The sequence below is a fragment of the Alligator mississippiensis genome, chromosome 10 (assembly GCF_030867095.1).
Source record: "Alligator mississippiensis isolate rAllMis1 chromosome 10, rAllMis1, whole genome shotgun sequence".
Lineage (NCBI taxonomy): Eukaryota > Metazoa > Chordata > Crocodylia > Alligatoridae > Alligator > Alligator mississippiensis.
In genome coordinates, this window is record NC_081833.1 from 18,735,288 (window position 1) to 18,759,029 (window position 23,742).

The 23,742-nt window shown below is 42.1% G+C and overlaps 1 protein-coding gene across 9 annotated transcripts in view; it reads left to right on the forward strand.

Moving 5' to 3' along the window:
* The window catches only part of CABIN1 (calcineurin binding protein 1), a 219,028-nt gene that overhangs the window by 96,916 nt on the left and 98,370 nt on the right, over positions 1-23,742 (forward strand). For 6 of the 9 annotated variants that reach the window (XM_019493692.2, XM_059713506.1, XM_019493689.2 and 3 more), the window contains exons 28-29: positions 2,360-2,694; positions 22,666-22,779. In XM_019493692.2, coding sequence (XP_019349237.2) covers positions 2,360-2,694; positions 22,666-22,779 — 449 coding nt within the window. The remainder of the gene's footprint in view (positions 1-2,359; positions 2,695-22,665; positions 22,780-23,742) is intronic. The other 3 variants (XM_059713507.1, XM_019493691.2, XM_019493694.2) reach the window with 1 other exon arrangement.

Consider the following 23,742-nt stretch of genomic DNA (forward strand, 5'->3'; position numbering starts at 1 on the left):
ATGTGTGTATATGCATGTGTGTTTGTGTGTGTGTGTATATATGCATGTGTGTGTATAGATATGTATGTATGTGTGTATATGCATGTGTGTTTGTGTGTGTGTGTATATATGCATGTGTGTGTATAGATATGTATGTATGTGTGTATATGCATGTGTGTTTGTGTGTGTGTGTATATATGCATGTGTGTGTATAGATATGTATGTATGTGTGTATATGCATGTGTGTGTATAGATATGTATGTATGTGTGTATGTGCATGTGTGTGTATATATATGTATGTGTGTATGTGCATGTGTGTGTATATATATGTATGTGTGTGTATATGCATGTGGGTATGCGTGTGTGTGTATATATATGTATGTATGTGTATGCGTGTGTGTGTATATATGCATGTGTATGTATATATATGTATGTATGTGTGTATATGCATGCGCGTGTGTATATATGTATGTATGTGTGTATATGCATGTGTGTGTGTATATATATGTATGTGTGTGTATATGCATGTGTGTATGCGTGTGTGTGTATATATATGTATGTGTGTATATGCATGTTTGTGTATGTATGTATGTGTGTATATGCATGTGTGTATGTATATGTATGTGTGTATATGCATGTGTGTGTGTATATATATGTATGTGTGTGTATATGCATGTGTGTATGCGTGTGTGTATATATATGTATGTGTGTATATGCATGTTTGTGTGTATATGTATGTATGTGTGTATATGCATGTGTGTGTGTGTGTGTATGTATGTATGTGTGTGCATGTGTGTGTATGTGTGTATGTGTGTGTGTATATCATGTGTGTGTATATATGTAAGTATGTGTATGTATGTATGTGTGTGTGTATATCATGTGTGTGTATATATGTAAGTATGTGTGTATATGCCTGTGTGTGTGTGCGTGTGTATGTATATATGTATGTATGTGTGTATATGCATGTGTGTGTGCGTGTGTGTATGTATATATGTATGTATGTGTGTATATGCATGTGTGTGTGCGTGTGTGTATGTATATATGTATGTATGTGTGTATATGCATGTGTGTGTGCGTGTGTGTATGTACGTGTGTATATGCGTGTGTGTGCGTATGTGTATATGTATGTATGTGTGTATGTGCATGTGTTTATATATGTATGTATGTGTGTATGTGCATGTGTGTGTGTATATATGTATGTGTGTGTGTATATGCATGTGTGTGCGCGAGTGTATATATGTATGTGTGTGTATATGCGTATGTGTGTATATATATGTGTGTGTGTGTATATATATGTATGGTGTGTATATGCGTGTGTGTGTGTATATATATGTATGGTGTGTATATGCATGTGTGTGTATGCGTGAGTGTGTATATATATGTATGTATGTGTGTATATGCATGTGTGTGGGTATATATGTATGTATGTGTGTATATGCCTTTGTGTGCGCGTGTGTGTATATATGTATGTATGTGTGTATATGCGTGTGTGTATATATGTATGTGTGTGTGTATATGCTTTTGTGTATGCGTGTGTGTATATATATATGTATGTATGTGTGTATATGCGCGTGTGTGTATATATATGTATGTATGTGTGTATATGCGTGTGTGTGTATGCGTGAGTGTGTATATGTATGTATGTGTGTATATGCATGCGTGTGTGTGTGTATATATATGCATGTGTGTATCCATGTGTATATATATGTCTGTATGTGTGTATATGCGTGTGTGCGTGTGTGTGTGCGCGCGCATGCATGTTCATACACACACATATGTCCTACTTGGAATGTTGTGTTCCTTTCTGGTGTATAGATTTTCAAAAGGACAATGAAGAATCTGAGAGGATTCACAAACGAGTTTAAAAAATAATTCATGATGTGGAAAACATGTTTTATAAAGAGAGACTCAAAAGAAGCTTGGTCTTATCAAAGAGAAGGTTAACAGTCACTTGATTATGGTCTCTCAGTATCTACTGTCCCTAAATCATATGATTCTAAAATTGTCTTCCTCTTAATAGGTAGTTAAAATAGTAGTATTTCACTTATCAAGTCAACAACATTATCCCTTGTACCTTTTGGTGCCCAATTCTGTTGTAAGGATTTTTTTGTGCTTTCTCCCCACCTTCCTTATTTTATGACATTATATAAATTCTTGCATAGGTTTCTGGTCAATGAACGGTCCTGTATGAAGGAGGTAATAAAGGTAGCTATTTGCATTTATCTGGGATCTGAAGATGATTTGCTCATTAAACGCCACAAGGAGCCATGTGCATATCAAGGAAGTACACAGATGATTCTACATGTATTTTAATGGGAAAAAAGTTTTTCAGTACAGGCGATAGTAAAAACATAAATGCTGAGTTTTGTTAATTTGTCAGTTACAGGAAAGTCAGAAGAACCTGCAGAGAACTCTGAATCTTACGCAACTGAGCTTGGTGGCCAAAAATTTCATTTAGATACCCCGGCATCATCTGGCAATCCCACTAAAGCTACCATCCCCCCATCTTTGCAGTGGGACTTCAAAAAGAAAGCAGAACCTGGTGCAGATGCATCTGAATTTCCCCAGGGTCTTCCAGCAGATCTTGAGGAGCAGCGCAAGTTCCTGACAGAGCAGTGTATTGCCTCCTTCTGTTTATGTCTGAGCCGTTTTCCTCAGCACTACAAGAGCCTCTACAGACTGGCCTATCTGTATACATACAGCAAAACACACAAGGTGAGCACCACTGACAGAATAGCCGGTGAGCTGTGTTTAAAACCAGAGCAGGTGATTACAGCTTGCTTGGTAGTTTTTATTGGCTAAGAGGACTTCTCAAGTTAGCTTTTATTAAGTACTGCAAGCAGAAATGTTTCACTCCAATTTGGATTGGGTTAACATTAAGCATGGGGAAATCTCTTGCTACCAAACTCACTCTAATCCTTGTATTAGAGCAATGAAGCATCCAAGAAACCTGCATCTATGTAGAGGTAGGACTAGATGACCCTTGAGGGTCCTTTTCTCTCTATGATTCTAAATTGAGAACTCTTGTTTTGTTGTTAATTCAGGTTATTTTTCCCCCGTCTGGAGAATTTTTTCAGGAAAGCATAGTTTGTTCATAAAGAAACGCTTGTAAACATGACAAAAATAATTTCTTACCTTTGCTGAACAACTGATCACACAGTGCATTTAAATCATTTAACTTCTATATAAATCAGGCTTTTCCTCTGTAGAATGAGGATACTGTTACTTACCTATCTCCAAGGCATAGGGAAAACTGTTAAATAAAGCCTGAAATTTAAAAATCGCATGTGCAAAATTTCATGGCCGCTTTTGTTTAAGAGGCAAACATTATGCACAAGAAACCTGAGGGATGAATGTACAATGGTATGTTTTCAATTCAGTTTTTATTTTTAAGTTACTGGTTTTATGTTTTTAGAAAAATGAATTAAAGTAATAAATGTATTAGTTGGTGCATATATGATAGCAAGAAGAGCCATTTTCCAAAGGGGCACGTGAATATGCTGAAAATAAGTTTCAGCTCATCCTAACTTGCGAGTATAGTATCTCAAGGGTCGGATTCAAGGTGTGTGTTAAATAGGAGCCCAGGAGAAAGCAGGCTGAAAAACTAGGCTTGGTTTTCCACTCCTGTGCTATCTGGAGTTGGGAGAAGAACTACAGAGGTTGGGTTCTCATTTTGAGATACTGAAATATCATGGTTGCTCAAAAACTGTGCTCTCATGGAAATGGTCAGGAAAGGGAAAGCAATATGACACAATTCTGAAGATAGAAGTATTATATCTAACTACATTTGCGCACTTGATAAGGTCCAAAATTTTATAACTGGAACACATTTCTCCTATCTCATAGAAAGGCATGCAGTTCAAAGTCATCCTTAGAGGTCAGTATAACCAGCTGATGTATACCATATATAGATGTGTGTATTAGCAGCCACTAAAGAGTGGTGAAAATAAGAAATAGGACTTGTGGGAAATTTGTCACGTCTTTGATTATGCAGCCCAAACTGCTAAACAAGGATCCTGCATGTCTGAATATGCCTCTTCTGTGATCTATATGTATATCCCCCGAAAGGACTAGTCACTGAATAAAAGCCACTCAAGGGTCTTAATGCAGTTCTGAAGAGGACTGTTGCTCTATAGCCTTATGGTGTTGGTTTAAATGAGGCATTTCAGAGTCTTGTGCACTATAATGAAAGTAGTGCCCTCCTGAGATAGGTAACAGAATTGTCCTCTTCTTTGCACATTCTTTTTTTGGTAGAAATAATATCCAAAGACCTCTGTCACAACTTCTCTCGCTTGATTTTTAAACTCTTTCCTTTTTTTCTTTTTTTTAGGCTTCTTGTATTTTATGTTTAAGCCAGGTAACCTTATTTCTACAGAGGACTCTCTCTTCCCTTCATAATCAAGTAGCATACAAAACGCACTGTGTTTTGATCTTTGCAAATACAGATTTTTTGAGTAGCTCATACATGCCTTATCTTTTTCTTTTAAGGATTTTGTGCTTATGAGAAATATTTGGTTGCCTATAGCTAGTGTGAGGCAAAGTATACTGTATCCAGGTGCTGTGAAAGTTTCTTCTTACATTTCTGTAGTCTACCTGAGGTAGGACTTTGGTTACCTCTCTTGCAGCCCTTGGCCTTTGAGTAGCAGATGCCAATGCAATCCAGTTTGGAAAGTGGTTTTTAAATGTTCATAAATAAGAGTTAGGGGTGCACCAATAGAGATTTTTTTGGGCTGATACTGATGGCTAATTTTTAAGGAGCCATATCAGCCAATACCAATCTGATTGCCAATATGAGGCCGAGTGGTAAGTCTGTTGTGGGGGAAGGGGCAGGGGGAAGATAGAGACCCCTGCAGTGAGATTGGGAGTGGGGCTGGGGCAGGTGCTGCCCAGTCAGGGTGGGGCATGGGACGGAGCCACAAGTGGCTCATCTGGGAGGCATTTTGGGGGGGGGGGGGGCGTGCTCCCGGATCTATGCATGGGGTGAGGATGGGCTGCTGCTGCAGGCTGAGGCCAGGGCAGTGCTGAGCTTTTCCCAGTGGGGGCTGGGCTGGGCTGCGGTTAGGGTGGGCAGCAGCAGTGCTGGGAGAGGGCTATGGGGGGAGCTGCAGCCACCTTAAAATTTCCCATGGTCCCCCCAAGCCTTCCTGCCAGCGCCACTGCTGCCTGCCCCTAACACAGCCTGGCCCAGCCCCCACCAAGAAGAGCTTGGTGATGCCATGGCCACAGCTCTCAGCAGCAGCCTGCCCTTGCCCCGTGCGGAGATCTGGGAGCACATGCTCCCCATGTCCTCCCAGGATGCATGCAGTAGCAGGAGCTGCCCCTCCCATGCCTCCCAGATGAGCTGCTCACATGCATCCCATGCCCTGCCCTGGCTGGGCAGGCCCTGCCCCAGTCCTACTTCCTCCCTCCCTCACCGCTGTTTTTCACCAGTCCCAAGGGATGCCCCTGCCCATTATGGGATGGGAAGGCCTGGGTGAGGGAGATTCCTTACCCTCCATCAATGCTGACCTTGTGAAGGAACACCTTGAGAGGCTGGATACCTTCAAGTCAGCTGGCCCTAACAGTTTACACCCCAGGGTACCCGAGGAGCTGGCAAGCATCACAGCTCAGCCCCTGGCACAGATCTTTGAGAACTCCTGGTGCTCTGGTGAAGTGCCCAAAAATTGCAAGATAGCCAATCTGGTGCCTATCTTCAGAAAAGGGAGGAAAGTGGATCCGACAACTACAGGCCCATCAGCCTGACCTCTGTTCTGGGGAAGGTCTTAGAAAAGATTATCAAAGGGACCACTCTTAACAGACTGGCCGATGGCAACATCCTGAGGGATAGCCAGCACAGGTTTGTTCCAGCTAGGTCTTGCTTGACCAATCTTATTTCCTTTTACAACCAGGTGACCTATCACCTGGACAAGGGAGAAGAGATTGATGTCATATCTTGACTTTAAAAAAGCCTTTGGTCTGGTATCACATGATCACCTCTTAGCAAAACTGGCCAATTGCGGCCTCGGCTTCATCAAAATCCGCTGGCTGGGGAATTGGCTCCATGATTGAACCCAGAGGGTGATGGTTGACAGTAGTCAATCGTCATGGTGCACTGTGACCAGTGGGGTCCCCCAAGGCACTGTCCTTGGGCCTATACTATTCAACATCTTCATTAATGATGTGGACGTTGGTATCAGAAGCGGACTGGCCAAATTCGCTGACGATACCAAACTTTGGGGTAAAGCATCCACACCTGAGGACAGGAGGGCGATCTAGGCTGACCTTGACAGGCTCAGGAAGTAGGCGGACAAGAACCTGATGGTGTTTAACACTGAAAAATGCAAGGTTCTCCACCTTGGGAAGAAAAACCCGCAGCATGCTTATAGGCTTGGCAGTGCTACGCTGGCTAGCACTATGGACGAAAGGGACTTGGGGGTCATGATTGACCACAAGATGAATATGAGCCTTCAATGTGATGCTGCAGCTAGTAAAGCAAGCAAAACACTGGGTTGCATCCATAGATGCTTCTCAAGCAAATCCCAAGATGTCATTCTCCCATTGTACGCGGCCTTGGTGAGGATGCAGCTGGAGCACTGCGTCCAGTTTTGGGCTCCGTAATTCAAAAAGGATGTGGAGAAGCTTGAGAGAGTCCAGAGGAGAGCCACGCACGTGATCAGAGGTCAGGAAAACAGACCTTATGATGAGAGGTTGAGAGCTATGGGACTCTTCAGCCTGGAAAAGCACAGGCTCAGGGGTGATCTGGTTGCTGCCTTTAAGTTTATAAGGGGTGCTTATCAGGATCTGGGGGAACATCTGTTCACCAGCGTGCCCCAAGGGATGATAAGGTCGAATGGTCACAAATTCCTCCATGACCGTTTCAGGCTAGACATAAGGAAAGCCTTCTTTCTGTCCGAACCCCCAAGGTCTGGAATAGACTGCCACCGAATGTGGTTCAAGCACCTACTTTGAACACCTTCTAGAGAAATGTGGATGTTTATCTTGCTGGGATCCTATGGCCCCCGCTGACTTCCTGCCCCTAGGGCAGAGGGCTGGACTCGAAGATCTTCCAAGGTCCCTTCTAGCCCTAATGTCTATGAAATCTCAATCTGGCCCCCCACCCCCACCCCTTCCTTTCCCACACAACAGACTTACCAACCAGATGCTGCCAGGCTCTGCTTCTGGTCGCGTGTGTGCTAGGCTGTGGCTGTGCGCATGCATGCGCATGGGGGCATTTATCAGACATTATTGACCACATCAGCCAAAAAAGTCAGTTGCCGATAATGTCAATTTTCCTTAAATCAGTGCCGATCCGATACGGGACTGATGTATCTGTGCACCTCTAATAAGAGTGTGAAATTACCAATCCTTTACTGGTCAAAATCAGGTTTTGAACCCAGCTCTCAATGTAAAAGGCTAGTGCAGTGACCCACTGATCACATTGCCTTCTTGCATCACATTCTCTCTCCACCTACTCAATAAGTTTCCATTTTGTACTCTAATAGCTGTGAGGGAAAGTAATGATGAAGACAATTATACTGCTCACATTCTAGTAGAAAATATATTAATGACACAAAATATACAAAATTGAGCTGTAAGCATGTATTATCAACCCAGTGGAATAGGTCTAGTATTCAGGTTGGCTACCTGGTAGCCATTATGAAGCAAAAAATAATGATTAAATATGGCTGTTTTTGAAAACACCCTCTTGCTGTTTGTATATGACAGTAGTTTAATTTCTTCTTTAAAAATACAATAATTAAGAGCAGCAATTGATTTTCACAATCTGTCTTTGCTGTCGCTGACAAATTATTCTGTATCAACATCGACAAAAAAGGCTGTCTGTTTCCAGTACAGTGGTTCAGAGGATAGCATATGTTTGGCTGCGGATCTCCTTGCAAAATATTTCCTTTTTTTTTCCCCTTCCTTTCTCTCCCTCTCAATCACACAAACAAGTATTTATATGCACTTAGTAATTCATGACATTTGAGTATCTTCTGGGCAATAAATAGTACGCTGAGGATGGCATAAATGGTGGTCTATATATGATTTGAATAATCATGTATTCTGGAGCCTGCAAGTTTGAATCCAGTCTGTTTCATTTCACACTAAGACTTTCCTCATTGCTGATAAGCTGATTTCTGTACACTTTAGTAGGGTTTTATAGATCTTTACTTTTGCTGGATGATAAACTGCTACTTAGTTTCCCCCCAAAGTTCTGTTGCTTTCTCCTAATATGACTGTGTATACCACATAATTTCTGAGGACGGAATTTTATGTCTTGGTCCATTGATTCATATTTTTCCACAGAGTAGTGCCAAGGAGCTCTGATGTAATATTCCTCCGTTATGTCCTTTATGGGAGTTTTCCTCATCAGTAAATTTAAAAAATAAAATACATCTGAGCATATATAGTAACACCTGGAATGAGGAGGATGTTTAGCTATCGTGGCAATGAGTTTGATATAAAACCTAGATATCTAAATAGATTAGATAGGGTTCGTTTGCCATGAGGGTGAAGTAGATTCCTGCTGAAGTTTCAGAGAGCAGAGATTAAATTAAAAACGCTTAGAACCTTTTTGGGAAGTGCAACCTTTGTGTGCTACTGCCAGAAATTTGCATGAAATATTAGACTGATGGCAAAATTCATGCCTGGCCAGAATACATGATTGGCAAGTCTCCAGATTGCACGGCACATCCAAGTTTGTTGCATGGAAGCTTTTCTCTCCCTTTCCTCTCCAGTCTCTGTACCGGTGGAGGAGGAGGTTGGGAAAGCCTGGGCTTCTTTACAGAATTTGTATTCAGAATCTGTTCTTTTTTTGTTTGACCACACAGTCTATTTCCTATTTTGCTACCTCAGTTTTGCCTGCTATTTGGTAGTTACTTCTATTTCTCTTGTTGTACCAGCTAATCTCTATATCGCTGCTGACTTTTTGAAGGGGCTTTGGAATGAATGCAAACAAAGCTGAAGATGAATTTTCAAAAGTTGTTGTTTACTGCCATTTTGGTTATCAGCTTTATTCTATTACTCAGCCTATCTTTCTGTCTTGCAGTGGAGTCCTAATCCTTACTTAGTGATACCAGTTTTTACTCTAGAAACAAATGTGGTATCACTGTTGTTATATTATCACAGAGCACTATAACTTGTGGACAGAGTGAAATAGAACGAAGGAGATGGTCTGGGAAAGAGTCAAGGCTTTGTTTACTACATCTTCCAGCCATTTGGGTCAGTCCAGGGAGGGTATATAATGTCCTACCACTATCTGGCAGTCGGGAAATACAAAATATTCTATATTTAAAGTGTTCCTCCTATGATATGTTAGTCAAAATTAAAACATATACAGGCAACCCCTGCTTAACACTGTTTTGCTTAGCGCTATTTCACTATAACACTCATTTTAAATTGATACCTGATTTCTCTTAGCGGTCAGCGAACTTCGTTATAACGCTCGTGGTTGCCATCTTAGGTCATTAAAAATGATTGCGGTCGCCATCTTGGGTCATCTAATACTCTCCGTTTCACTTAGTGCTTGTTTCACTTAATGCTTGGTTTTTCAGTAACCAATTAAGAGCACTAAGCGGGGGTTGCCTGTAATGTCTTTCCCAGAGAATACTTTCCATGGGTCCTGTAGGTATTATTGTTTGGGGTTTTTTCTCAGTTTTTAAAGTTTGCACATTATCTATCATTAAGAGAGCCCCTAACAAATTTTAACATATATTTGGTAGCATTACTAAATAATAGTGATCCTTAGTTACATTGGAAAGACAAGGGATATAGTGTATAAAATACATCCATAGCAATTGGAAAGCCAAAATCCTTGATAAATACAGTTCAAGGCTAAGTACAGACAGTCAAAAAGCCTGAGGCTGAATTTGTTCAGTCTTCACAGGTTAGTCTAAATTGTGTAGATTGAACTGATAAGACATTCACTTTGAATTTTGGAGATGCAGCCACATGCCTGCAGTGGCTGCAGTCCTGCACTCCTCGGGTCTTTGTCGTAATTGACTCTCTGTGTTTGAATATTAAATTATTTTGTTGAAGTTAAAACTTAAAATTTTCAGAAATGATTTATCAGCAACCCAGTAAAACAATCAGTATTAGAGTTGCTTTCATACTAGATTTATGTTAGTTTCAGGGACTCCCCTTTGCTACACTTCTGCTGCAAGATGGTATCACAATTTTGCTAAAAAGGCACTTAGATTTAGCTTGTTGTGAAATTCTGTCAATTACTATCTGTAATAGACAAAGACCAAGACAAATCTAGACACAGACGAAGATAGATCTCCCAAATGGATCATAGATAGACACAGAAAGGATACCAGCCCACCAACAGTTAGCTCAGACTTAGTGAAGGGGCACTTGGAGGGGATGAATGTGTTCAAATCAATAGGCCCACATCCACTTTATCCAAGGGTGCTCAAGGAATTGGCCAGTGTCATAACAGAGCTGCTGGCACGGCTGTTCAAGCACTCTGGTCGGGTCCCAGAGGACTGGAAAAGGGCCAATGTGGTACCTATTTTCAAGAAGAGGAGGAGGGAGGAACCAGGAAACCATAGGCCAGTTAGTCTCACCTCTATCCTTGGGAAAACTCTAGAAAAAATCATTAAGGATCACGTGTGTGGTAGACCAACAGGGGAAGTAATGCTGAAAGGAAATCAGCACGGGTTCACTGCAGGTAGATCCTGCCTGACTAACCTTGTTTCTTTTCAAGACCAGGTCACAAAATGCTTAGACATAGGAGTCAAAGTAGATGTCATCTACCTAGACTTCAAGAAGGCCTTCGATATGGTATTGCATTCTGTTCTCATAAATAAACTGACAGGCTGATGTAGATGACTGCACGGTCAGGTGGGTGGCAAATTGGCTTAGGGATCGCACCCAGAGAGTGGTGGTGGACGGGTCAATATCAACCTGGAAAGATGTGGACAGTGGAGTCCCGCAAGGCTCGGTCCTTGGACTGGTGCTATTCAGTGTCTTCATCAGTGACTTGGACGAGGGTATGGAGAACACCCTGTCCAAGTTCACAGATGATACCAAATTATGGGGCAAAGTTAACACACCAGAGGGTAGGGAATGGATCCAGGTGGATCTGGACAAGTTGGAAAAATGAGCAGAACGAAATAGGATGCAGTTCAACAAAGACGAGTGCGAAGTGCTGCACCTGGGCAAAAAGAACCACCAACACACTCACAGGCTGGGGGATGACCTTCTCGCAGCACAGCAATGGAAAGGGAACTTTGAGGCATAGTTGACTCCAAGATGAACATGAGTCGTCAATGTGACAGAGTGATCAACAAGGCTAACTGCACTTTATCATGCATTAGCAGATGCTTGACGAACAGGTCCAGGGAGGTGATGCTTCCCCTCTGTGCATCACTGGGCAGGCTGCAGTTGGAGCAGCACATCCAGTTTTGGGCGCTGCTCTTCAAGGTGGATGTGGAGAATCTTGAGCGGGTTCAGAGGAGGGCCACTCATGGTCAAAGGCCTGCAGGCAAGGCCCTACAAGGAGGGACTGAGGGACTTGGATCTCTTTAGCCTTTGCAAGAGAAGGCTGAGAGGCGATTTTGTGGCTGTCTATAAATTCATCAGGGGAGGACAGCAGGGAATAGGAGATGCTCTATTTACTAGGGCACCCCCTGGAGTAACTAGGAACAATGGCCACAAATTGACGGAGAGCAGATTTAGGCTGGACATTAGAAAGGACTTCTTCACAGCAAGGGTTGCCAGAATCTGGAATGGGCTTCCAAGGAAGGTGGTGCTCTCCCCTACCTTGGCAGTCTTCAAGAGGAGACTGAACAAGCACCTAGCTGACCTCAGTGCTCTTTTCTGTCTAGGGCAGGGGGTCGGACTCAATGACCTAGTGAGGTCCCTTCTGACCCTAACATCTATGAATCTAATAACTGAAATACAGTACAAAGATACAGATTCGTGTAGTTCAAGGTTATAACTGTTTTACCTAAGTGCATTTGAAATCCAATAACCAAGATTCTCAGTTTGGAACAGATGCAGCATGGCCTCATCTACATAAATGCCTCAAATGTGTGTTGGCTAAAGTGTGTTCATACATAGGTGTTTCTAGCAACATGCCAACAGTTTTTTTATGAGCAGTGCTTGTTCTTTAACACACTTTTAATGCAAGCATCCTGATCAGAGAAATTCTTAACACTTTGCTAGCAATAACCATGCATAATTGAAGCAGATTCACTATGTCAGTTCAGTAATACTAATTCATTGAAAATGTTTCCTTCAAGGATCTTTCTCTTCTCATCTAACCTGCTGATTTTTTGTTTTTACCTGATTCTAGAGCTGAAGTCTAGGATAAGCAAAGGCCTTCTTAAAGAGAATGGGCCTATTCAGAGATGATTCAAAAAGACAAAAAATGGGCTACCACTTGTTTGCAAATAGTGAACTGTTTTCTCACCTGTTTGCAGCTTGTATCCCCATTAGCAAAACAAGCTATTTTAAATGTTTCCACTGTATCATTATATACAGCAGTGGTTTCAAACTGGCGGTCTGTGAAGTCATGTTAAGTGCTCTACAGATCACATCCCTTTCAATTTGAAAGTTTGATGATAAGGGTGCTTGGTTGTCTATGAGAAATTTTGGGGGGGTTGGAAGTGGTCTGTTTGTTCAAAACGTTTGAAAACCACTGTAACAGCATTTTCCCATAATGTGATGCTACTACTTACCACATTTGTCAATTGACATACCTCAGCTCTTGTTAGCCATGCCAGGGGTTAAAGTGAATTCTGTTAAATGTGATTTTGGTGCTTCCTGTTGTTTTCTCCCAACTGCTCTTATAAGTGCATCATTCTGCTTAAATGAAAAACTCTCTCAACGTACACACACAAACCACAGGAAAATAGACGTTTTTGGTGACTTTTTTTCCAATTTTCATAAAGAAATAGGCAAAAAAAATTAAAAGAAACAGGCATTTTCAAATAAATAGAAGTAAGCAATAATAGATCATTTTTGTGCCCCTCATATGGTTCCCAAGCTGTATAAAGGCAGCTTTTGACACCATGGTGTTAAGTAGTAGCCATTTGTGAGGTGACTCATTTCTAAATAATTAACCTTAAGATAGTCTCCTTGTCCACCTTAGCATTGCTGGCAAACCTTTCAGCGAAGTACCATGCCCTGTCTGATGGCTTGCCTCTGATTCTTTGGTGGTGAGGATGTGGGAGGCAGTTGCTGAACTGGAAGGAGTTCTTTATAATTGCCCTGAGTCACATGCAACTAAATCCAGCACTACAAACCAGTAAGCAGTGCGCTGGAAAGAATAAATCCCTTTTGCTTTAACCTGCATCCCTTCACCTGCCTCTTATAACTCTATCAGCTAAAGAAGTAAGCAAAGTCTGTGAAATGTAACATGCTGAGAAGATTACTGCATAATCACATTATATGTCTAGATGGTAATTTTTGACATTTACAAGATTTTCATCGCTGTCTTTGTAGTATGAAAAAATTGTCTAAGACTTGCAGTGAATTTGTATGTATTCTGTGTATGTTTATTGTATACTGTTGTTACAACTTCAGTGCATGTCACTGTTGTTAAAGATCTGTCAAACTTTCCAGTATAAATCCTATTTTACACTGGATATATCTATAATTTATATGTAGGAAATAACCTAAGGCTTAGATTTATATAAAAATTACAGCATATGGGGATAGCTTTTGGAGTTCTGTTGATTTTAAAAATATTTGATTGCCTTTGTTTTGACGGTAAGTTTAAAAAAAAACCCAAAACCGTGCAGCTGTTTTGTTACTTTCATGCATCTTGGAACATGGCAGATTGGATTGAAACAGCTGCCTACAGCAAAACTCAAAGTACACTTACTGAGCAGTTGGGCCTTCCCAAGCCTTGAAGTCTTTCTTTGAGCAATGTGAAGTACCAACCATTGAATGAAACGCAGGTTGTCCCATTGTTTGATAGGCTGGCAGCTTTGGTTCACCGCTTACAGACTCAGCTATTTGCAAAAAGGTTGGGTAGCTGCCAGAATATTTTAAAAGTGTGAAATAGTATGGCAGTTTTTTTACGTTCTCTTCTGGTTAGTCAAATGCAGATATCTTGTTCCTGTGAGGAAGCCAGTTTGTTGATGTGACTGCAGCACAGTGTAGTTTCAGTCTATAGACCAGCAGAGAGCTGGCATTACAGAAATGACTTTTTGGGCTTTGAGGATGTGGAATGGCCTATGAGGGGAAAATAAAGTACTGCGGAGAGGGTGCCAGCTGTGAGGGTAAATTAAAGTAGAGTGTAAGATAAACTTGAAAAGACCTACTTTAGTATGGTGATTGCTGCTGTTAAATGCTGTAGATTGAAAAACAGACATATCTATGTGGGATTTTGCCCAGGATTCAAGTGGGCAGGAAACAGTAGGCTTGTTTCCCTTTATTTCATTTGCAACTTTCTTTTGCATTTGATGGGTATTACCAGTGTGTAAAATGTGGCAGCATGCTTGGGTCTTGAGGGGATGGAGGGACTAATTGTAGTAATAATAATCATTCCTCCTGGATTCTGATTTCATTCAAAATGAGTGGTCACAAAGATCACATTAAATCAATTCTGAGGGCATATTTTTCATGCTGAAGCTTTCTCTCTCTCTGCTATCAAAAACACTAAATAAATTGTTCTCCTTTGGAATTCCTTATTGTTAGCTAGTTCCTCAACATGGTGTAGCTAATGAGGTGATGCAGAGCTACCTCTGTCTCCCCCATTTTGGGATTAATAGGGTGATGGGCCAGTCTTTGGCTTAAATCTGAGCCAACTACCATATTTAGTTGACTATAAGATGACCCTGCATATAAGATGACCCCCCCAATAATTAAATTGTATATTTGAAATATTTACAAATTTGTTATAATTTTCCATGTATAGAATCTAATTATTGTAAGTTTGCCTTGAATTTGTTCCCTTTCCAAATTTGTTTTCCCTGCTGTAGTAGAGGAGAGTGAGGTAACCTCCTTGCCCTCTGCACCCATCCCACAGCTTCTTCCCCCTGCAGCCCCCCTCCCCCCCCCCACCACCTTGCTCCTTACTGTCAGGCCCTGCTCTCCTGGAACACATGGAAATAAGAAGCAAATTTGAAAACACTGACCTTGAAATAAGCATAGCTGTAGTAATGTGCATATAGCACCCATAGACCTAGGTTATCTAGAATTGATCCATTTTACCTGTTTGGAAACTGCTGCAAGTTTTAGCACAGGTACTCCATAAACACACTTTTAGGTAATACTTTTGTACTTACTCATGTATAGTACAAACTATACAACTATACTGTGTGTGCGTGTGTGTGTGTGTAAAAAAAAAAAAAACAAAACACAAAAAAAACCAAACCAGAGGTTGTTCAACATCCAAGAATCCCTAGAGCAGGGGGAATCCTTAGATGACCAGTTAGATTGGTTTAGGACTGTTTTAGCCCAGCAGCACAAAGCAGTCTTAAATTAGGGCAGGATCTATCAGTTTATATCTAATTGTTCATTGGAAAAACAGGAGTTGCTCTGTACAGCACCTGTTGTGAATTATGTTGTCATAAATATTTTTTCAAAGAAAATGGGTTTTATTAAGAAATAATGTTAAAGCAAAATTTACAAAATCAGAATACTTTAATAAATTAATCTGTCCTGGGGAACCAGGGTTACCTGATATGATAGCTGGGTATTCTGTATAGTTAGGGACCTACCAAATTCATGGGCCCCAGCAGCCGATTACACAGTTGTAACATGGCCGGGGTCCCTAATTTCACAGCCAGGGCCACCTTTTTGAAGGCGGAGCAATTGGACACCACAAGTCCCAACCCTCCCGGGCACGGATTGAAAGCTGTAGCTGGTGGTGCTTGGCTTGTTAATTCGGTAATTATCACCTTCTTCAAGGGGTATAGGGCTATTTTCATTATTGAGTAAAAAAACAGCTTTTGGCAGCTTTTCCCTGCTCCCCCCTCCCCTTCTGGAGAAAGAGACAGGAACTTTTCCCTCCCCCCTTCAGGAGATGGGTAGTCTGCCTTTTTTTCTCTCTCTCTCTTTGCTTTCTTCCCTCCCCCCCTTCTAGGGACAACTTCTTGTCAGCTCTTTGCTGACTTTTTGAACATAGCTGGCTCCCCACGTTCTTTCTCGGGGAACCGACTGTTTCACAGGAGACTGCCAATTACAGGATTTCCATGAAATCGTGTATATAGTAGGTCCCTACATATAGTATAGAAACCTTAAGATGAATGGCTACAAAAGTGAGGGTATCTCATCCTCTGACTATATTCCAAATGCAGTTATGAAATATCTACCCCTCAGCCTACTCCAGGTTAATAAAACAGTGCACTTTGATAAAGCTTTTGGATGGCAATACAACTTTAGAATCAGTCCTGCTCCTAGCATATGTTGGATGATTTTACTATTGGCTTCAGTGGAAGCAGGAGCAGGCCCTTTTTGTATAGCTTCTTTTGTACCTTGTACTATCCATTGTATGGTTTTCAATATGTTTTACAGATAGATGTCAGATCTGTTGCTGCATGGTGTAAAGTACAAGAGAGCATCATAAAAAGATAGTATAGTGATTAAAGCATTCTGTTTTCCAGTTATAACGCTATTGAATCTTTATTAGTTACCTGTCTCTGTGGTAATAAATAAATGTATTGGCCCTTGCAAACAGTCAGAAAGTGCCTAATGCTGTTTGTAAAGTAACATGTATTGTCCTTGTAGTAAAGATAAGCTCTCCAAAACCTTTTAAGTGTCAGATGGTATAATTCTAAAGGTCGTATATCCGTTGTCCCCTAGCTAAAGTATTTTTGATTCCAGACAGTAGTTGACTGGAGTTTCCAACATTTTGCTGTTGCATTAATTCTAGAATTCTGCTTAGAGGTGACTCTCTGATTTATTATAAGACACTGATGACTTTGTGTTCACTGTAACTGTAGGATAAAAGGATTGGTAACTGTATAGGCTTTACACACAAGCTGTGTATGTTTTGATAGACACTTGCAATATGGAAAATGAGCAGGGAAGTAAGATAGAAATCAGTCCATAAAATCCACAGAAGATGAAGTGAAAGGAAAAATATTGAGGTAGCATTACAACTAGAATAGTTGATGGATACAGAATCAGAAAATTAGGGTCGGAAGGGACCTCAGGAGGTCATCTAGTCCAATCCCCTGCTCAAAGCAGGACCATCTCCAAGGCTAGGAACAGACATTTAAAAAGCCTGAGCCTGAATTGATTCAATCTTTGCAGGTTAGTCTAACCTGTCTAGGTTGGACTGGTTTGCAAGTGCACAGACATTCCCTCTGGACTGAAAAAATGCAGCCACATGCCTGCAGTGGCTCAGGCTAGAAGCCAGGGGGTGCTAGAGCAGCCCTCCTTTCCCTTCTACAGTGCCCAGCGAGAGGGGGTGTGGTCAGCCAAGCAGAATGCTCTGATTAGGGAGGGGTTTAAATCCCCAACCTGCCTGCACCGTCCCAGGCTTTTCCCTGCTTGCTACTCAAGGGGCAGGAATGTTGCCAGACCCCAGTCCCTGGCTAGCACTCTGAGGCAAAGCGCGGGGTGGGGGGGAGTGCAGTGCATGCATATCTGTTGATGATACTGAGCTTTTCAATCTCCCTCTCCCTGCTTCTTCATACTGTCTGCAAACCTGACAATCCAGGGAGCCAGAAGGGGGCTGATAACACACTATCAGCCCATCAACAAAACAAAAGCCTCTCTCTTTAGTTCAAGTTCTTAAACAGCTTGTTCCAAGGAAGAAACAAAGGGACCTTACCAGCTGACCTATTGATTCACGCCAAAAGCCCTAAACGAACATTGTCCTGTTTGCCTGTCCCAGTGAAATTGGAGGCACACACACACAGACAGCTCTCAGCATTAGATAGCATACCACATGCCTAGGGTCTGTGGGGCTGGGGTCCGTGCTGTGGGAGATGGGAGGGATGGCCTGCATGAGCAGTGAGAGCAGGGTTTGGGCAGGGGGAAGCCAGGCAGACCCTGCTGTGCCTGCAGTCTCCCCCAAAGCTCTGGCTAGGTAAGGGAGCTGAGGGGTGGGGCCAGCCCTGTTCTCTGGAGCAAGGAGCACAGCCCAGCATGACTCAGGGCTACAAAGCATCTGGGATGCTGGGAGACTCTGGTTTAACTTAAACCAGGAAGGGGTCTGGGACAGACACAGCATAAACCAATTTGACCCAAAGTCTAATACTACATTCAATCAGGTTCATCTTAAACCAGTTTCAGCCATTTTGAAACTGGTTTATGTGCACTGACCTTATGTTCTGTTAGAGGTTTAAATCAGTTTCTGATCATTTCAACTGGTTTATATGTAATGTCTGTCCCTAGCCCAACTAGATTATCCCAGGCAAAGCTTTGTCTAGCCGGGTCTTAAGAACCTCCAAGGATGGAGAGTCCACAACCTCTCTGGGTAATCTGTTCCAATGTTTTACTACCCTCCTAGTGAGAAAAATCTTCCTAATATCTAACCTAAACTTCCCTTGCTGCAACTTGAGACAATTGCTCCTTGTTCTGTCATCTGCCACCACTGAGAACAGTCTAGCTCCACCCTCTTTGAAACCACCCTTCAGGTAGTTGAAGGCTACTACTAAATTCCCTCTCAGTTTTCTCCCATCTAGACTAAACAAGCCCAGTTCACTCAGTCTTTCCTCATAAGTCATGTCCCCTAGCCCCCTCACCATTTGTGTTGCCCTCCACTCAACACTCTCCAATTTGTCCACATCCTTTCTGTAGTGGGAGCTCAAAACTGAACACAGTACTCCAAATGCAACCTCACCAGTGCTGAATAGAGGGGAACAATCAATTTACTTTTGACCTACTGGTAATACACCTACCAATGTGGCCCAGTATGCCGTTAGCCATCTTGGCAACAAGGGCATGCTGCTGACTCATATTCAGCTTATTGTCCATGGTAACCCTCAGGTCCTTTTCTGGATAGCTGCTGCGCAGCCAGTCAGCCCCCAGCCTGTACTGGTGCATGGGATTGTTCCATCCTAAGTGCAGGACTTTGTACTTGTCCTTGTTGAACCTCTTGAGATTCCTTTTGGGCCAATCCTCCAATTTGTCTAGGTCACTCTGAATCCTAGCCTTACCCTCCAGTATATCTACTACACCCCGCAGCTTGGTGTCATCTGCTGTCATCTGTCACCGACCCCTGGGGCACTCCACTTGATAAGAGCTGCCAACTAGACATCAAGCCATTGATTACTACTCTCCGCGCCTGATGCTTCAGCCAGTTTTCTGTCCACCTTACAGCCCATTCATCCAGATCATACTTCCTTAGCTTGCCTGCAAGAATGTTGTGGGAGACCGTATCAAAAGTCTTGCTAAAATCAAGGTGTACCATATCCACTGGTCTCCCCACATCCAGAGAGCCAGTGACTTTGTCATAGAAGGCAGTCCGGTTGGTCGGGCATGACCTGTGCCTGGTGAATCCATGCTGCCTGTTCCTAATAGCTTCTTTTTCTCCAAGTGCTTAGAAATGGATTCCTAAGGAATCTGCTTCATGATGTTTCCAGGGACTGAGATGAGGGTGACTGTTCTATAGTTCCATGGATCCTCCTTTTTCTCTTTTTTAAATATGGACACTATATTTCCCCTTTTCCAATTATCTGGGACCTCTCTCGATCACCATGAGTTTTCAAATATGGCCAGTGTCTCTACAATCACATCAGCCAACTTCCTCAGCACCCTTGGGTGCATCCCATCTGGTTCCATGGACTTGTATGTACATATCCAGCTTGTCTTAGTTGTCCCTAACTTGTTTTTTGCCACTGTTGTCTGCTCACCTTCTTCCCAAACTGTGCTGCCCAGTGCAGTAGTGTGGGATCTTACCTTGCCTGTGATGACTGAGTTAAAAAGGCACTGAGCACTTCAGCCTTTTCTGCATCCTCTGTCACTAGTTTGCCTCCCCCATTCAGTAAGGGACCACGCTTTCCCTGATCCTCCTCTTGCTACCAACATACTTTTAGAAACCCTTCTTGTTACCCTTCACATCCCTTGCTATCTGCAACTCCAGTTGTGCTTAGGGCTATCTGACTTCATTCCTGCATGCCCTAGCAATGCTCTTATACTCTTATATTCCAAGTTTCCGTTTCCACTTCTTATAAGCTTCCTTTTTGTGATTTAGTTTATTGAAGAGTTCTCTGCTAAGCCAAGCTGGTCTTCTGCCGTATTTGCTAGTCTTCCTGCACGTCCGGATGGTTTGTTCCTGCACTCTCAGTAATGCTTCTTTAAAGTACAGCCAGCTCTCCTGGACTCCTCTCCCCCTCAGTCTGGCTTCCCAGGAGATCCTGCCCTTAGTGAGTCAGTCTGTTTTTCTGAAGACCAGGGCACTTACTCTGCTGCTCTCCTTCCTTCCTATCCTTAGGATCCTGAACTCTACCATCTCATGGTCACTGCTGCCTGAGTTGCCATCCACTACTATATTCCCCTCCAATTCTTCCCTGTTTGTGAGCAGCGGGTCAAGAAGAGCATGGCCCCTAGTTGGCCACTAAAATACTTGCACTAGGAAGTTGTCCCCAACATTCCCCAAAAACTTCCTAGATTGCCTGCGCACTGCTGTATTGCCCTCCCAGCAGATGTCAGGGTGATTTAAGTCCCCCATCAGAACCAGGGCCTGTGATCAGAAAACTTCTGTGAGCTGTTTGAAGAAAGCCTCATCTACCATTTCCTCCTGATCTGGTGGTCCATTATATAATGAAGATATGATTTATAGATGCAGCTCCCAGGCCTTTAGAGAGACTACAGCAGTCAGGATGTTACACTTGCATGCTTCTCAAGAGAGATTAATTCATCCTCTTCCTTAGTCTGCCCTTTATTTGCACTACAGCTGAAAGGGAATAGTCAAATTAACAATTTACTGAGAGGTGAAAGAGGGCAAGGATTTATTGCATCAGTTACTTGGTGGTAACTGCCAATGTGAATGTTTTTTACCTGGCAGTAGTTGAGAGCAGAACTGCAGTAGTTTTGCCATATTTTTATTGTGGGCTAGTTTTAATGTACCACTGGGGTAAGAGCGTGCACAGAAGTAGTTGCCACTGAGCAGCTGACTCACCATAAATCCCTGTCCCCTTTCCTTATGTGTCTCTACCCCTAGTTTGGAGAAGGAGGGGGGAATCCATGGCTTTTCTGCTAAGGAAGTCATGGAGTGGTTGAAGAAGAACCAAGGAAGTAAATGGAAAAAAAAAAAGAATAACCTGCCAGTAAAACTTTGCTATTAATCATCTCTTCCGTTAGACTGTTAGAGGAAGTATGTTTTTTGCCCAGGGCCAACAGGTGGCCCTTCCCTTTCAGCTACCTGAGAGGTATAGTCATATCAGGCATTTAGTTCTTATGAGTTGTATTTTTTTTATCATTAGGAGCTTGATCCTACAAGAGCACAGAATTAGTTATTATATGTGTCAACTGTTTGTATACCATGATTACTTGTGAGTTATGCTTGTTCAATTGGATTCTAATTTCTTACTTTATAAATTATTTTAAGGTTTGTCTACATGTAAATTGTACCACTAAGTATACCAGTGCAGGTATGGTGATACAGGTACTTCAGTATGGGCAAAGTTAAATCAGTATAAAAGGATCTTATAGCATTCCTACCATAAGGGAAGAGAAGCTATGTGGCTATATGGCATCTTATACTGGTATAACTGTAGCCACACAAGGGAGACTGTACCAGTACAACTGTTGTGGTAAACAAAAGGGGTGAGGGTGGTGTCAAAGTCAAATGCCTAATCAAAATATTTATGCCACTACAACATTTATTTGCAGAGGTCTGTTAGTTGACCTAGCAGAAGTGAATATTCCTGCCACTAGAAATCAAAGTTTCATTTTCTGGCTTGGTCACTAATCTGGTATGAGTCTGAAAGTCAGTAGAAGTATGGTTATTCATCACACAGATACACCTCCTAGGTTATAGCAACAAGAAATCCCCACAACTCAACAAGCAAACTTCTAAGTGTTCTGGGCTACCTGCTTTAGTACCTTCTTCTTGTGTCCTTGTCATAAACTAGATGTTTTTCCAGAATTGTGCACATCTGAGATTGTTGATGACGAGATATTTAGCAGATTCATTGCTGTCTGACAGGGGCCGCAATATAACTGCTTCTATTATAGCCATTATGGCTTAGTACCCGTGGACAAAATCTAGGCATGTGAAATGAGAAACTTTTATTCTGGTTTTGGTTCTTTTCTAGTTATTTTACATTGATAATGAGTGCTAATTTCATTGAACAAAAATACAATTATTTCTGGGGGGTTTTAAAAAGCTAAAAAAAAGATATTTGCATTTCAGGCTGCTTTAAATGCAGAAGATGGATATAGATAGCAATAACAATAAGGAAGCATGAAAAAAGGCTACATCAGTGAAAACAGGAGAATATGAGACTGGATTTGAAAGCTTTAGAGGATTCACTAATCTTTTGCCCAGTGTGAGGGCCAATCAGTCTGAATGCTTGTGCTTGTAAACCAGCCTGCTTTTCCACTTTTGTTTGAGAGGTCAGAAATTCTGATCTCCAAATTATGTTGGAGCCTCAATTATATAAATATTAACTAAACTGAGGCTCTAGCTAGCATCATCCACAGATCTTGGGGAAAATGTACAGATGGTAATGGTGATTAATAAATCTAGGAGGGAAGGTTTTTTGGTTGTTTTTTTTTTTACTTTTACCTGTAGTTGCAGTAACAAGCCCTTCCTCTTTCTCCTACTCAATTTCATCCTGTTTGCTTCCATAGAACCTCCAGTGGGCCCGAGATGTGTTGCTAGGCAGCAGTATCCCATGGCAGCAGCTGAAGCACATGCCAGCACAGGGTCTCTTCTGCGAGAGGAACAAGACTAATTTCTTCAATGTAAGTTCATACTGTTGATAAATAATATCATTGTATATCACAAACATATCACATCTGGAGTACTGTGTTCAGTTTTGGGCCTCCCACTACAGAAAGGATGTGGACAAATTGGAGAGAGTCCAGTGGAGGGCAACAGAAATAGTGAGGGAGCTGGGGGATATGCCTTGTGAGGAGAGGTTAAGGGAACTGGGCTTAATTAGACTTGAGAAGAGGAGATTGAGAGGGAATTTAATTGCAGCCTTCAACTACCTGAAGGGGAGTAGGGTTCAAAAGAGGATGAAGCTAGACTGTTCTCAGTGGTGGCAGATGACAGAACAAGGAGCAACAGTCTCAAGTTGCAGTAAAGGAAGTTTAGGTTTTAGGAAAATGTTCTCATTAGAAGGGCAGCAAAACACTGGAACAGGTTACCCAGAGAGGTTGTGGACTCTCCATCCTTGGAGATTTTTAAGATCTGGCTAGACAAAGCCTTGGTTGGGATGACCTAGTTGGGGGATGGTCCTGCTTTGAGCAGGAGGTTGAACTAAATGACCTCCTGAGGTCCCTTCCAACCCTCATTTTCTACAATTCTATGATTACTTTCTGACAGTCATTTTAACACCTGCTTCTCACTTGAAAGAGTTTGTTGAGAAACAGTGATGGGGGGAATTCCACAAGGGGGACATTGAAGGAGCTTCATAGAGGGCACAAGAGAAATTGGATTTGTATTACCAGTGTTATTCCATCTAAAATGAAGCATGTGGATATCATATGGGATTAACATAAATAGTGGAATAAGATTCTGTGACCCACGGACATGTATCAATCACTGAGTGCTTGCTGGGATGAGGGCTGTTTAAAATTCTCATTCTGTTTGTTTCTGTTATGTCCTTGCCATTCATTTGATCTCAGATGAAGCTTGCAGTTTTTGTGGCTCTCAGGAATAGTGCCTCCTGCTCAAAGAATTCATGAGAGATGGAGGAGCAG